The 16,953-nt window shown below is 38.2% G+C and overlaps 1 protein-coding gene across 1 annotated transcript in view; it reads right to left on the bottom strand.

Moving 5' to 3' along the window:
- MDGA2 (MAM domain containing glycosylphosphatidylinositol anchor 2) overlaps nt 1-16,953 on the bottom strand; it is an 896,755-nt gene that overhangs the window by 235,152 nt on the left and 644,650 nt on the right. The window contains exon 7 of the mRNA XM_008269620.4: nt 14,317-14,646. Coding sequence (XP_008267842.3) covers nt 14,317-14,646 — 330 coding nt within the window. The remainder of the gene's footprint in view (nt 1-14,316; nt 14,647-16,953) is intronic.

The following is a 16,953-nucleotide window of genomic DNA, read 5'->3' as shown; positions in this document are numbered from 1 at the left end:
GATTGATGGGGATTTAGGCTAAGGTTGCTCAGGTCAATTCTGGTTCAGCTTTCAAACAGCTTGAGTTGTTATGATCATTTAATAAAGTATTTTCTAGAATCATTAAAACAAATGTATACTCATATGAGGATTTTCTATCAACCTGTTTGGATGTGCATTATTTCCTTTCTCTTGCCTAACTGCTCTTGTTAAACTTTGGGAAAAGCCATGAAAATGCACTTTCTTTTTCTTTTTCTAACCTCTCTTCCCAAACATTTTTTTTTTTCTCAAAGAAATATATAAATGAAAGTCAGTAACTGAGAACATACTTAATGTCCTCCATGTGGAAAACTCTGTTTTCTGAAACAATGAAACAAATTAACAAGAACAAGATATTTTTTCTAGTGACTTAAATTAGGTTTACATTTTAACAAGTGAGGAAGACAGCCTACTCTGGCAATGTTGGAAGGAATATGACTCTACAACACAAGCAGTCACTCTTCTGTCTAGTAACAAAGGGAGTTTTAAGAGTCAAAACATTAAAATAAGGGTTCTAAGACAGTGAATTATCAAGATGTTAACTAGGTCATTTGATGAAGCAATAACCAACCTATCAACAATTCCTTAGTCTGGTAGTAAATTCTTCAATTTAACTCTTTCAATCAACTTTCATTTCAGTTTTGCTACGTTTTTAAAAGCACAAAGTTAATAAGGAAAACTAATTATTTGAATTTTAAAGTGAAAAGTTGTATACTGAACTACAAACATTGTATCTTAGCAGTTAAATATAATGGGCAACAGAATCCTACATTTACTGAATTTAGTTGAGGATCCCAATTCCTACAATATCTATAGTTCATACTGTATGGACAGATTTGCTACCTGCTCTTAAAATGGGTGCCATGGCTTGTCCAAATACATTTATATGCATGGATACATGCATAATCTTTTAAGCTAGCAGCACAGACTCGAGACAAACAGAAGCAGGACCATATATTTGGGAATTTGTATCTTATACTAGAACTAATTATCAATGTATTTCACATTGTTTAGTATCTCCGATAGAAAAATATGCTATGACTGAAGAAATTAAAGGTAAATTAGGCCATTCACTGCCTGTAAGAATTACACTATGCATGACGGAGACTGAAGAATATGGAGCTTTCTTAGCAACTGCTATTTATTCCTATCTATTTCTAAATCAAAAGGGACTTTTTCAACAGATACAAAAGGTTTTGAAAAGTTTTAAGTGTACAAGACTGGAAATTTGACTTGAGCACAAGAGGTGACTTAACTGTATAATCATGACAAATGGATCCTGATCTTGGGTTTTTCGCATGCAATTTAGCTAACTGAAAATGAAAACTGAAGAAGAAATTTGAGATGTCACAACACATAGGAAAGTGTCCTCTACACTGTAAAGCGCTGTGAGTTGGGCGCGACACTTGTACAAAGCAAGGTTCAGGTCTGGATGCTGAGGTTCAGACTCCAGCTCTCTTACCTCCCAGCTGGGTAACCACACAAACTTCACTAGTATGCATCTCTCTCTTTAATGGACATAAAGTGACCATAATAGTACTGACTTTGCTTTTTTCTATATATAAGATATCAAACACAAGGTACAGCATATAATAAACATGGAATACATGCTAGTTATTATGTCTTATTATAATTACCCTTTGAAAGTGGGATATCAATGACCCTACTTTTTATTATGCATATATTTCTATATTGCAGGTATAAATTATGTTTCATTCATACCTACAGTATCTCAAGTACTTAGCATAAGTACATATATGGTCAATGAACAATTGTATATATATATAAAAAAACTCACTGGCATTGTCAGTCATCTGGGAGACACATGCATGTTTCCAATGAGAGCCTCTTTGAAAAAAATATTATTTTGGAAGGGTAAGAATGAGCCTTCCTGTGGCTGGTGCTGTGGCACAGGGGGTAAAGCCACCACCTGCAATGCTGGCATCCCACATGGGCACCGGTTCAAGTCCCGGCTGCTCTACTTCTGATCCAGCTCTCTGCTATGGCCTGGGAAAGCAGTGGAAGATGGCCCAAGTCCTTGGACCCTGCACCCATGTGGGAGACCCGGAGGAGGCTCCTGGCTTCAGATCAGCACAGCTCCGGCCATTGCGGACATCTGGGGAGGAAACCAGCAGATGGAAGACCTCTCTCTCTCTCTCTCTCTGCCTCTCCTTCTCTCTCTGGTAACTCTGACTTTCAAGTAAATAAATAATTCTTTAACAAAAAAAATATGAGTCTTTCTGATCTGAATACATAGAGGCATCCCACAAAGCCAACCAAGAAAGTTGAATTAGTCCTGCCATGGCACATACTGTTTGTATGTTTGGGTATTATCATAAAATGACATACAATACAGATAACCCAGCTCTCATTCTGTTTCTGTGAAGCAATGAGTTTTAGACATTCCTAAATACATCTCTTCCTCCCTTACAAGGATGACAAAATGTCAGTGCTGTCCCTTTTCACAAAGGTCAGGGTGTTGCCATGAAAACCAGGGACCAGTAAGTTTAAAGGAGCTGTCTGATCAGGTTAATTATTTTTCCTTTCTTGTGGATGGAGGAAATCTAAATTGAAAGGAAGATAAACTATCAATTATATATAAAATGCATTTTAAGAGAGCATGGTAAAAGAAAGATGCTTTAAAGCAGTCCACGATTTATTATACTTTCTAGAGCAACTGTTGCTCACAGTGTTAAACTCTTCAATACAGAATGGCCAGAAAAATCTATTTACTTCTACAATAAAAAGGCCATTTGTCTTCTTGTAGAACCCATATGACATTGCTAGGCCTCTTATAAATGATCACTGTGGACAATGCCTGTGGTTTACGAATTCCCTAATTACACCACTGATTGTGTACCACTACATATGCCTTATCCTGAGGAAATAGACACGATTGTCACTTTAATAAATGTTTTGACATAAAATGAAGGTGATTGTTTCGTGTTTTGTCAAGAGCAAATGAAAGAGCCAGAGCACACAATGTTCCCTCAACAGAACAGGGACACATGTTCTTCAGAGAAAATGGGATTTAATGATCAGATCCGTTAGTAGATAACTGGTTAATTAAAACACAGGAGGCAAATTTTCTTTTAACACATGAAGACCTTATTAACAAACGTTGTACTGATGCATGATTGCATTTTATGATCCATTCTGGTAAGTCTATAGAATTATAGGGTGCCACAATAAAAATATGGACCTAATTTTAAAACCACATAAAAACTCATGTAATGCCATTGATTGGAATGATCCATAACTCATGGTAAGCTAACACGTGAATGTGAACAGTTTAGTAGCATTTTATTAATATGGTTTTACAGTGCATTTTATTTCCCAGCAAGAACATTTCTGTTTAAATGTCAACTAAATATATTTTGTTTGTAAGTATTATTATTTAGATAGGCCTAGTAAAATTGGACTACTTATATTTCACTTCTACCGGACTGTAATTCACGCTAAATACATTTTAGACACAGACATTTGAACTGCTTATGATTTTATTTCTACTTCACATATTTAAATTATCAGTATATTTCATATGTGCATAAAATGTTTTAAAAATACAATGACATTATGTTCTATTCACATATTTTTAATGTAGTCATTGTTACTAGTAGAGCATCAGTTAAAATCAGGAAGTTCTGTGTTCTCTACTTGTCATATGCGTGAGAAGAGTCAGGAGAACTCAGTTCCCCTCTCCCTTGCAAATGATTGTCAGCCTTTCCAAAAGTTTTCAAACCTAACCCTAGGTTCTCTTTGGCTGACCCTCACCCAGTCAGAGTTGCCAGGTTAAATTACTTTGGGAAAGGGATCAGAAGACAGACAACATGATTCGAGGTATTTGGATTCACTCACCAAAAATACATTTCTCAAAGTATAGATCTTAGGCCTAAAATGTTTTACATGAGCTCATTCTATTGAGAAACTATCTTGTAGAAAGAACTCAGGTTATTGGGGCTGGCACTGTGCGTAATGGGTAAAGCTGCCACCTGCAGTGCCAGCATCCCATATAGGTACAGGTTCAAGCCCTGGCTGCTCCACTTCCGATCCAGCTCCTTGCTATGGCCTGGGAGAGCAGTAGAAGATGGCCCAAGTCCTTGGGCCCCTGCACCCACATGAGAGACCTGGAAGAAGCTCCTGGCTCCAGGCTTTGGATCGGCTCAGCTCTGGCCGTTGGGCCAACTAGGGAGTGAACCAGCAGTTGGAAGACCTTTCTTTCTCTCTGCCTCTCCTTCTCTCTGTGTATAACTCTGACTTTCAAATAAATAAATAAATCTTTAAGAGAGAGAGAGAGGTAGAGAAAACTTAGGTTCTGCATCCAGAACTGACCTTTGTGTAACATTTCATGTTACTAAGTTACTCAGAGGCTTGGGAAAATCAGCTTTGGTTGCTAACGCTGAAGGATCTCAACTATAAAACGAGTAAAATCGGCCGGCGCCGCGGCTCACTAGGCTAATCCTCCGCCTAGCGGCGCCGGCACACCGGGTTCTAGTCCCGGTTGGGGCGCTGGATTCTGTCCTGGTTGCCCCTCTTCCAGGCCAGCCCTCTGCTGTGGCCCGGGAGGGCAGTGGAGGATGGCCCAGGTGCTTGGGCCCTGCACCCCATGGGAGACCAGGAGAAGCACCTGGCTCCTGGCTCCTGCCATCGGATCAGCGCGGTGCGCCGGCCACAGCGCTCCGGCCGCGGCGGCCATTGGAGGGTGAACCAACGGCAAAAGAAGACCTTTCTCTCTGTCTCTCTCTCTCACTGTCCACTCTGCCTGTTAAAAATAAAAAAATAAAAAAAAAAAACGAGTAAAATCACAACATCTACCCCTCAGCATGACCTGAAGACTCAATGAAGCATCGACTGCAGTGTTTAGTCCTGCCACGAAAATCTGATACACACTCCAGACACCTTGGTTCTTCTGTGTGTATGTAAATAAACAGGTACTCTATTTGATATGGCCTATAACTGAAACACCACCGCAAATGGAAACGCTTTGTTTCTGATATAGGGTATGGGTATGTGTATGCATATTTAAACTGAACGCTTACCATCCATGCATTTTTTCTGTGTTTGTTATACAGCTATATGAGTCTTTTAAAAAGATACTTCACCATAGACAATGTGCTCTCCATCCATAAGTTGCAAGGTTTAGTATATTCTCTAGAGGAGCTATTAACACTTACATCATGCTACTCTTGATGACACATTTCAAATGCAGTCTGGTAACAATTTAAACACACAAACTTAAGTCCAGTGTTTTCAGGCAGAATACCATTACCTTGATAGGGACTAGAAGAGCTCTGACTTAGCATCATGGTGGTGGACCATCTGTGTTCATGGGAGGGCCTCCCCCTACTTTCCTGAGTGGCACAGAACACCAGCAAGCAGAATCTAACATCCTAACATTCTTGGACGTGGCATTTTTGGACCAGGACTCAATGAAAACAGTTACATGGCCGGTGCCGCGGCTCACTTGGCTAATCCTCTGCCTGCGGCGCTGGCACCCCGGGTTCTAGTCCCGGTTGGGGTGCCGCTTCGGTTCCGGTTGCTCCTCTTCCAGTCCAGCTCTCTGCTGTGGCCCGGGAAGGCAGTGGAGGATGGCCCAAGTGCTTGGACCCTGTACCCTCATGGGAGACCAGGAGGCAGCACCTGGCTCTTGGCTTCAGATCGCTGCAGTGCGCCAGCCATAGCAGCCATTTAGGGGGTGAACCAACAGAAGGAAGACCTTTCTCTGTCTCTCTCTCACTGTCTAACTCTGCCTGCCAGAAACAAACAAACAAAAAGTTACAAATGTTACTTGAGTCCCTTCAAGGATATTTTAACACTTGTCTCTAGTCACCATTTTTATGCAAGATCCTCATCAAAGGTGTGTGAATGAGTATTACAATCACTGGAGAAAGCAAAGGGAAATGTCCATTTCATCCATATTTTCAATGCATTCTGCCAGCTCTGGCACTAGATTTGGAACCTGAAATTTTAAGCTCAAGTCAGAGTAGAGCTGTAGGAAGTGAACAATGTATCTCAACTTTTCATACCATTTTCTTCTCTGCAAAATAAAAAGCTGTTAGATAATCTACAAGAACCTCCAATGTTGCAAATCTGTAATAATTAAGACATATAAGAATATTTTTGAAATGTCTAATGAAATATGTAGTGGAGTACCTCCCTCAATAATCTGTTATTTTTTATTTATTTATCTAATGAAAAACAAAAATCAGAGCACACAAATGTCCTATAATTGTACCTTTAAAAACCCCAATTAACAATTTTCTAAAGTTTCCTAACTCGTTGATAATAATGAAGGAGTAAAACTAAGACTGAAATTTCATGAGGCCCCTTTAAACTTTAAAATGTATTCATCTGCAAGCAGATTTGGGAGGGAAAATTTTTAGCACTATTGATAGTTATAGTTTCTACTTTGGAATCCTTGATGAAATAAATTTAAGGAGTGGGTTATGAGCAGGTTTAAGCTGCCACATGTATGCCCATAACCTATATCAGAATGCCTGTAATCAAGTCCTACATTCACTTCTTTTTTTTTTTTTCTGGATTTGTTTATTTATTTGAAAGGTGGAGCAACAGAGAGGAGGAAAGACAGAAACAGAGAGATCTTCCATCTGCTGGTTCACTCCCCAAGTGCCTGTTAACTGCCAGGGGTGGGCCAGGCTGTGCCAGGTGTCAGGCACTCCAACTGAGTCTCCCACGTGGGTGGCAGGGCGTAGGCACTTGAGCTATCATCTGCTGCCTTCCCAGACAGATGAGCAGGAGGCTGCACTGGACATGGAGCAGCCTGGACTCAAGCAGACAACCAGACAGCATACACGAGTGTCACAAGCAGCAGCTTAACACATGGTGTTGCAATGCTGTTCCCCAACCTCGGCCTCTGATCCAGCTTCTTGCTAATGCATATCCTGGGGGCAACGGATGATGGAACAAATACTTGGGTTCTTGCAACCCATGTGGGAAACCTGGATGGTGGTCCTGGCTCCTGGCTGTGGCCTGGCCCAGCTGCTGTACTTGTGGGCGTTTGGGGAAAGAATCAGTGGATGGAAAGTTTTTTCTTTCTCTCTCTCCTTCTGTCTCTTTGTCTTTCAAATAAACAAAAATACACAAAGAAGGAGTTTAAGACAGTACATATTATAAAATGAAAATTAAAGATACCAAGTATCAATGAATCACTATAATAACTTTTCTCTGGTTTCAGAAAATCTAGGATTCTAGAGATTTTGCTATCACATGGATCAAAATAGTAATCAAACTACTAGTCTATGGATCTGGACACATGGCTGCTTCTGCTTAATTCTGTTGCCCAGTTGCTAAAGGTAGGTTGATAGTGTCTTCTGTGAACATAAACATTTGAAATGTTATCAAGTTACATAATTAAGTGAACATAATAGCAATTCCCATATCTCTTCCATCTCTTCTTCCCAAAAGAGCCGGGGTTAGTATTGAAACTGTAGCTTCAAAATAATATTTCCCAAATTATATTCTATTCTTAACTGCAAATCTGATGGATTCAGTTTCTATCCATCACCTCAAGAAAATATTTGTTACAAGACTTCAGCTCTAGTAAATTACTGCTGGTTGTTACAATTTCAAATGCAAATTATAGAAATAATGGTTTTCCGTTCTCAATAGATATTTTTATATTCATTTATGTAACTTTTAAATAGACGATATATTCCCCAATGCTTTGATAGAAAAGATGAAGGATGGCCGGCGCCGTGGCTCACTAGGCTAATCCTCCACCTTGCGGCTCCGGCATACTGGGTTCTAGTCCCGGTCGGGGCACCACATTCTGTCCCGGTTGCCCCTCTTCCAGGCCAGCTCTCTGCTGTGGCCAGGGAGTGCAGTGCAGGATGGCCCAAGTCCTTGGGCCCTGTACCCCATGGGAGACCAGGATAAGTACCTGGCTCCTGCCATCGGATCGGCGCGGTGCGCCGGCCACAGCGCGCCGGCTGCGCCGGCCATTAGAGTGTGAACCAACAGCAAAGGAAGACCTTTCTCTCTGTCTCTCTCTCTCACTGTCCACTCTGCCTGTCAAAAAAAAAAAGAAAAAAAAAAAAAAAAGAAAAGATGAAGGGTACAGAAAGCAAAATTTGGATAACATTTCTCATGTATCACTGATCTGTTTTATTTTAAGGTAATCTGGGAATTCAAAAAATGTTTAATTTCACTAAGTGAAGAAAGTTCTCACTGTGAGATAGCATAGACAAAAGATAACTAACAATTGCTAATGCATAACTTCTATCTAGAACCTTTGCTCTGACATTAGGGGAAAATATTTGGACATTTTAAAATATAATAATCAGGGGGCCATCTCTGTGGTGCAGTAAGTAGGTTAATCTGCTTACAGCGCCGGCATTCCATTTGGGTGCCGCTTTTAGTCCCGGCTACTCCTCTTCCAATCAGGCTCTCTGCTATGGCCTGGGGAAGCAAGCAGTACAAGATGCCCCAAGTCCTTGGGCCCCTGCACCCAGGTGGGAGACTGAGAAGAAATGTCTGGCTCCTTGCTTTTGATCTGCACGGCTCCAGCTGTTGTGGCCATCTGGAGAGTGAACCAATGGAAGGAAGACTTTTCTCTGTCTCTCCCTCTCACTGTCTGTAACTCTACCTTTCAAATAAAACAAATAAAATCTTTAAAAAATATAATAGATGGAAACTATAAACATAATGCTATTTCCATAACTATATACTTTCAATTCTATAAAATATTCTAATATTGAAACAGAATTAACATATATTGAACTATTATAGGAAATGGAATTAATTCAATATAGCCAGCCTTTAAATTTATATTCTCCCAAAAATAATGAATAAAGATATTGATACTTCTAAATTCAACTAAAACTAAAATGTTGCAAAATTTCATTTTTTTAAATGATCTAATTGAAAAGAAGGTTACTATGATGGTTATTTTCTGTGTTGATCTTTCAGGCTATCTGTGCCTGTTAAAAAAGATGGTATAAAATCTGAGAATTGAATCTTCATACTTAAATATTATATTTAAACTCTGATCCCTTCTTCTCTCCTCTCCTCTCCCCTCTCCTTCCATTTCTTTCTCTCCTCTCCATTTCAGGTATTTTTCAAACTTACTTAAGTGTGAGAATAAACATAGTTAGAAAACTTTGCTTCCTTTGCCATTTTCCTTACATTATTTTAAGCATGCCATATGAATACTATTTATATAAATACGGATTCCAGATAAGTCTCCTAGACACTCTGCACTTTTAGACTGTTGCATTTACCTATCTCCTTTATGGACAATCTGCATCAGCCACTGAACAATGCAGGATTTATACAAGAGAACAGAAGACATAATTCTAAAGAATATTTAATAATTCTTTAAAGCATTAGAAGTTTTAATAGAAAACGATTCACATTTTTAAATAAAAACCCATTTAAAGAGAAAACTTATTTTCAAATAAGTAATGTTAAGCATGTAATATTCTTGGTAACTTTTATAAATCAAATATGAATTTATTTAACTGTGTCTACCATATAGTCTGATATTAATATTATTACTTACTAAAAACACAAATGAAAGGAATTACGTATCTCTATGAGTGTGCTTAATCTAATATTTCTAAAGAATGTTCTATGTATACATTTTAGTGAAACACACGTGCTCAATAAGAACGCTATTACATAATTCAGCATCTCTCCAGAAAATTCACTCAGCACAATAGCAACTCAGGACTCTGAGATTAACACAGTAAAGATACCTGTTTAGTCACATTTAGTTACAGTCCCGATGGTACAAGTGAAGAGAAAAAGCTATAAAAGAAAAATGATAAAGGTTGTAGAGGAGGTAATTCACTGTTTTGTTTTTAGGGGACAGTTTCCCTAGTGACATCCTGCTCAAAATACTGTGATTCTTCCTGGCTCCTATCAAGGACAGATAAAATACCCCTTTCAAAAAAACACAGAAGTCAGATGGTTAAGAAAGGAATCTTCAAGAGATAAAGAGCAAATATAATCTGTGTGAAGCCAGTGCTGCCAGTGGGAAAAGTGACCAATGAGCCACACAGAAAAAACAGCCCATAATCAAGATACTCTAAAGTTCTCAGAGCATCTCATTGTTTCTAAAGCTGTGTTTTTCAGTATGCCTTCTCAATTAGACAAAATATTAAAAAATACTTAGAAACAGATGTATAAGGTAGATGATGGAATAGGAACTACAGCACAAAATTCTGTTTATTAGGAATGAAATGTATGCAAAGGCAAAATAATCTCAGGAATCTCCGTAGCATAGTCCCATTCAATGGAATATTCCAGCACTAATGTCCTCACAAGGCAGCCAACAAACTGACACGTAAAGGGGGAAATAAGACAGATGTCGCCTCAGTCTTAAAACATATCAATGTCTGTATGGACAAAAATAGGTTAAATATGGGTTTAACTTAATTACCTAGAAGTCCATAGAGTTTAATTTTCCTATTATTTGACTTCTTAATTAATAGTGTTTCAAAGGTGTAGGCTAAAAGTCAACAATCTATGGCCTGTGGGCAAAATATGGCCTACCAACTGTCTTTGTAAATAAAGTTCTATCAGCACACAGCTGTGCCCATTTATTTACTGTCATGGCAGGATGCCCATTCTAATCGCCGAGTGGAACAGTTGTGACAGAAACCATACAGTCTGGAAAGCAGAAAATATTGACTGTCCAGCCCTTGACACAAAGTTTGCCAACCTCTGATAGCCATCATTAATTTGGAAGTTATGGATTGAACTTCATAATTTTGGGTTCAAGGAAAGAAATTAACTTCTCCCCATCCAGTAACCCTGGTCCTAATTACATAACTTTTGACTGAATGGATGCTTGCTCTGCCCAAGCATGGCCAGGGCTGCTTCTGTCACTTGTATGACTTCTTCTTACATAAAATAACCATCCTCCAGTGAAGTCATATTACAGAACTTCGGATTTAAGCTGCAGACTTATATGAGTTTCTGTTCTTTCTTAACTGCAAAAGGGCCAAGGAGCACATGCAATTTTTTTTCTTTACTCCCTTGCTCAATAACTGTTCTTATTCATTGCATACTGTTGTCCTATGTTTTCCTGAACTTCCATTTCAAAGTTGTGAATTCTTGCACAGGCACTGGTCAACTTTCACAATGACAATGCCTAGACAGGCAGTCAGCAGCAATGTTAAAATGTGGGGCTCCTTTTCTCAGTTGCTCACCACTGTGCACCTATGTTTATGTTTCAGTCTCCTATTAGATCCTCTACATCTGGCTCCTCCACATTTTGCTTCCTGCCATGCAGAGTGCCCATAGCCTTAACAAGGAAGAAAACAATTCATCCAAACCTTATTCTCTATGTGCCCAGCAGATGGCTCAACTGTGTGTCATGGAATTCCAATAATCACGTCTTATTCTTACATTTCCAAGGTGTAAGAGCTTCAGAGTTTACTATAAACTAATAACTCTACGGCATCATTCAGAGGAATACCTGTAAGCTAATGAGCGCTTGGGGATTTTACCATGGAAGAAAACTGGAGAAAAGAAGATAGTCCTAAATATTAATGTTACTTCTTTAAAAATTATATTTATACAAATGAATAATGATCTACTGCCATGTTTTAAGAATTTTTGATTTATACTGCTACTTAAATTTTAGGCTAAATTCCTGTGCAGTTTTCAGCAACTATCTGAAGCACTTTTATTGTATAATACTGAATTATAATACTTGTTTCAATAATTTAACAACAATGAATATAATGTATTTTTAGATATCCATGGTCTAGTCAGGTACTGTATAGCTCAATAATAAAAACTGTAAAATTGAAATAAACCAACACTATTGGTTTATGTTAACTAATATCAATGCTATAGTAAAAGCAAGAAATAAAGAATTACTAGTATTCCTGGGACTTTCTTCATCCTGTGTATTTTCTCAAATGTACTCTCCTGCTGTTACTACCAAAATGAAACTTCCATCAAGATATAAAACCAAATGTCAGTTTTCTATGAAACTTTCTTGCATCTACATTGACAAAATCATCCACAAGATTTTACCAGAAGTATGCTCAGACTTAAAAAGCACAGTAGCCATCCGATATATTTGAGGTCTAATTTCTCTCGACAACTCTAGAAGAATCAGGGATGTCTGTAGTAGGTAGGGGATTTCAGGGAGGAGTATTTTGGAATAAGATTATATTTCCTTTTTCTCTAGCATTTTTATCTTTGATACTGAGGCATACTGATAATAATCAAGATAATTTAATTTTTTCAAGTAATCTCTTATTACTAAGAGGTAATTCTTGAGTACAATGTGCTTCCTGATAATTTTGAAATTTCCTTTTAGGATTTTTGGAAATTTCATGAATAATGCTGGTCATCTTTTCTACTTTGCCGTTGAAAAACAGTTTCATATAGGCAACAGAACCAAAGAAACTAAAAGTGAACTTTAGTACTCATTTTGTAAATAACTGCACAATATTCCTTTGTTTTCCCTGATGTGTGCTCCCTCTTTTGTCTAATTTTAATAGCATGTGAACTGTGCTCCTTTCAAACAACTCCTTTCAGATAGAAATATTGATTCCTTGGATCTGGTCTTTTAATAACTGGTGCTGAAAAAGAAACAGCAGAAAAAAAAAAAAAGCCAACAAATGACCAAAGAGAATGCTTATAAAGAAATGTAGAACAATTCTTGAAAAATGTACTTCAGAAATAAGAATGCATGATCCTGAATCATAAAAAATTGTTCTTATCCTAACAGAAAACACCAGATGTGGGTTGTCATCTCATACAATGTCACATAGCAAACTGATACAATGATCAATAGGTATTTACCAATTAATTGATACTTAAATGAATAACTGGGCATAGCTACAGTTTTCTATCAGATACCATAAATAAATCCATCTTCTAATGCTAAGAGCAATATTTAAATATCCATTAAATTTAAAAATGTTGTTTTAACCTAGAAAAGGACTAATATCTGAAACATACTTTTCATTACCCTAATTTCATTTTACACTAATTTTAACTAATAAAAAATGGAATACCCTTTAAAATAAAGCAGAATTGTGAAAAGTAAACACATTTCATCAGCCTCAAGTGTGGAGCTGGTGCCCTCAAGGAACAAAATCAATCCCAAGTGCACGGCAATTTGGACCCAGCAGAAGGCACAAAGTACAGGTGAGTATATTAACACTCAAGAGTCAACACGCTGTCTGACTGTAAAGGAAAAGCCAGTTATTAAATATTCCTCAAAACAGAGTACGCTCATAACACTTGCACTCCACATTTTCAACACATATCATTCAAGAATTGTCAATCTGGTAACAGGTTGGCAAAACACAGATAGTTTGGAATTCTGTGGATACATGCAGATCATATTTCATGGAAGCACAGGGCTTTCTATCGTCCTGAGGTGAAGCTAGTGTGTCCTCCCAGTCCCTCCCTCGACATTTTTCTCATCAACAGACTCATATTCAGTCAAGAGAAAATCGCAGCATGGTCTCATCTTTAACCTTAAAGGAAGGAATTTTAGAGCAATATATTTTCATGTTTAACTATTTCCATTGTGACAATACTGTATCACAGGATTCTTCAGAATGTCACATCTGATAACCACCTTAACACAATTCTTATTGGTTTTTACTAGTGTAGTGCATATTGGTCTTTAAAAAATTCATGAAAAATTCATGCTATAAAAATTACATATACATTCTAGAATATTTGGGCCAACATAAACTTACCGTGAAAAACTATACATAGGTTTCAAAATTTTTGTACCGAAATTAACTGATCTTTGAATTGCACTTTTCCATGAACTTTCCAAAGCACTCACATATATTTTGTATTTGAACAGTCTTAAATTATCTCTCAATATTTTCTTCTTACAACAAAAGAGTTTCTGTCTATAATTTCTGAAGACCATCTTAAATTTTTAAACATTCTTTTTTAGTGTATCAATATAATTGTAGGCTCCATAGGGGGTAATTAATGAAAAACTGATATAATTTAACCTAGAAACATATATATATATATATATATATATATATAGCGCCAATGGAGAGTGAACTAGTGGATGGAGGACCTCTCTCTCTCTCTCTCTCTCTCTCTCTCTGTATCTCTCTCCCCCGCCTCTCTGTAATGCTGCCTTTCAGATAAATAAATCTAAATATATATAATATATGTATAAAGTCACAATATATTTATTGACCATTTAGAATAATAGGAATTTTTTTAAAGAATCTTATAAGAAGAATGGTCTTACTTTAACTAAAGATTATTTCTTTTTTGGCAACTTAGTTTTCTAAACCTGAATATCGTTTCATTCGTAAATACGTGCCTTACCTGTGCTGCTGGATATATTAACATCAATACTGATATCAGAGATCCCTCCTCCCTTCAGAGATGCCACACATGTGTATGTTCCAAAATCTGTGAATTTTAAATCAATGATGTCCAAGTTTGTTGTTCCGGGGGAAACATCAGGATCAGTCTGGGTGATCACCATCCGCTCAGAGCTTCTTAATGGACGGCCATTCTTAAACCAACTAAATGTCAACTCCTCAGAAGGAACAGCTTCTACTTGGCAAGATATTTTCACCTCACGCCCAATCTGGATGTTGTCATCTTTGTGATAAGGATCTGGTGTTATCCAGAATCGTCCTTTTTTTAATGCTAAAATAAAAAAAAAATCCATAAGTGGTTAGTGTTACCTTCATAATTTTAGAAATTCATTGACTGCAGGTTCCTCTCTGGGCTGAAATAAAACAAAAAATAAAATATATACATATTTCTTTGCTATTTCTAAATAGTGTGCAAACCAATAAAGCTCATTTAGGTAATCAAATAAACTAAACCTTAAGACACTTAAAGGCTCCAAACACTGATTTTATAAATTGCATATGTTTCTCAGTGATATTAAAAAGTAAACTTTTAACCTATGTATAATTATGCTTAAAAAATACTGCCACTGCATTTTGAACAAATGATGGAATCTGGTACCACCCAGAATCCCGGATGGATGTCAGTTGGAGTCCTGGCAGCTCTGCTTCCAATCCAGTTCCTTGCCAATGGCTTGGAAAAAGTACCAGAATGTGGCCTAAGTGCTTGGGCCCCTGCAGGCACATCAAAGACCTAAAAGAAGTTCCTGGCTCCTGGCTTCAATTTGGTCCAGTCCTGGTTGTTGAGGTCATTTGGGGAGTGAAGCAGTGGATGCAAGATTTTCTCTCTCTGTGTCTCCCTCCCTTTCTTTCTGTAAATTTGCTTTTCAAATAAATAAAATAAATCTTGAAAAAAATGATGCAATCTTTATATTAAATCACTGTATATTAAGTTTTCAGTTAATATGTAACACTCTAATCGACACCCATCAATTATTGGGTAATTTCTTTTCTTTTTAAGATATATTCATTTATTTGAAAGTCAGAGTTACACAGAGAGAGAAGGAGAGACAGAGAGAAAGAAAGGTCTTCCATCTGTTGGTTCATTTGCCAACTGACGGCAACTGCCGGAGCTGTGCCTGTCTGAAGCAAGGAGCCCGGAGCTTCTTCCTGGTCTCCCATGCAGGTGCAGGGGCCCAAGGACGTGAGCCATCTTTTTCTTTTTTTTGGCAGCTAGAGTTAGTGAGAGAGAGAGACAGAGAGAAAGGTCTTCCTTCTGTTGGTTCACCCCCTAAATGGCCACTACAGTCGGCGATGTGCCGATTGGAAGCCAGGAGCCAGGTGCCTCTTCTTGGTCTCCCATGTGGGTGCAGGCACCCAAGCACCTGGGCCATCCTCTACTGCCTTCCCAGGCCACAATAGAGAGCTGGACTGGAAGAGGAGCAACCAGGACTAGAACCCGGTGCCCACATGGGATGTCAGTGCCATAGGCAGAGGATTAATCAAGTGAGCCACAGCGCCGGCCCCCCATGGGCCATTTTATACTGCTTTCCCAGGCCACAGCAGAGAGCTGGATTGGAAGTGGAGCAGCCAGGACTAGAAATGGCACCTTTATGGGATGCCGGCACTACAGACAGTGGATTTACCCACTACGCCACAGCGTGGGTCCCCTGGGTAACTTCCAAAATAAATTAAGTGATATGCAAATGCCATACTGAAGAAAATTCTTTTAAGGTTGTACTTGCTGTTGACATGTAGTTTGGTAAAAATTTAATCAATTCACATTCATGAGGTCTCTTCATGTACTGAAACAAGCTAAACTGAAGAAAAAAACCACAGTTTTGCTATGAACTGCTCTTTTCTACCATAAAGAAACATCTCCAGTTAGAATCTGCCAGCAGGCTTTCTCATGCAGACAACCAAAAGCACTTTTGTGACAAGAACTGGAAAACCTACCGTTTGTATCCTAACAGCAGTGCTTTCCAAACCCAAGGTCAGTGCTGTCCTCAAGATCTGGGCAGTGGTGAGGACTACCAGAAGTCCACTGGGGAAGCATCAACAGGCTTCCTGGGGACCTGAACTCTGAACGACACCCTGAGACTAGCATCGAATAGCTTTCTCCAACAGTGATTCTCCTACATGCACAGTGTTCTTTTTTCCAACATCCTCCCCACTTCCCTCTGTTTTCACATTGCTAACCCTATCTGATAAAACACAATATATGTAGTGTAACACAATGACCGGAATATTGGCCACTTTTACCACTAAACCAAAATACATAATTATACTGTCAAAATCCACATCATTTTAGTGGATCTGCAGACAACAAAGCCTGTGTAAGCCCTTTCTGGATAACTGTCTCTGAATTTAGCCACATTTTCTTGTTAGTCCAACACAGCCAGGATACATCAAGGAAATCTGTAGAAATGTTCAGAATCAACTACAGATAGATACGTTTTTAAATCCTGAAAAAAAAATACTTCTAAGTTTCTTTACTCTTATCCTCCAATATTTTCATCCATTTTCTGATTTGCCTCTTGATGATAGACAAATGAGGATCAAAAGCAATATCTGCACCTTCCTTTCTACTCAGGAGATATTT

Source organism: Oryctolagus cuniculus, chromosome 12 (genome assembly GCF_964237555.1).
Source record: "Oryctolagus cuniculus chromosome 12, mOryCun1.1, whole genome shotgun sequence".
Classification (NCBI taxonomy): domain Eukaryota; kingdom Metazoa; phylum Chordata; class Mammalia; order Lagomorpha; family Leporidae; genus Oryctolagus; species Oryctolagus cuniculus.
Note: the sequence above shows the minus strand (reverse complement) of the source record. Positions and strands in the feature narration are given on the sequence as shown.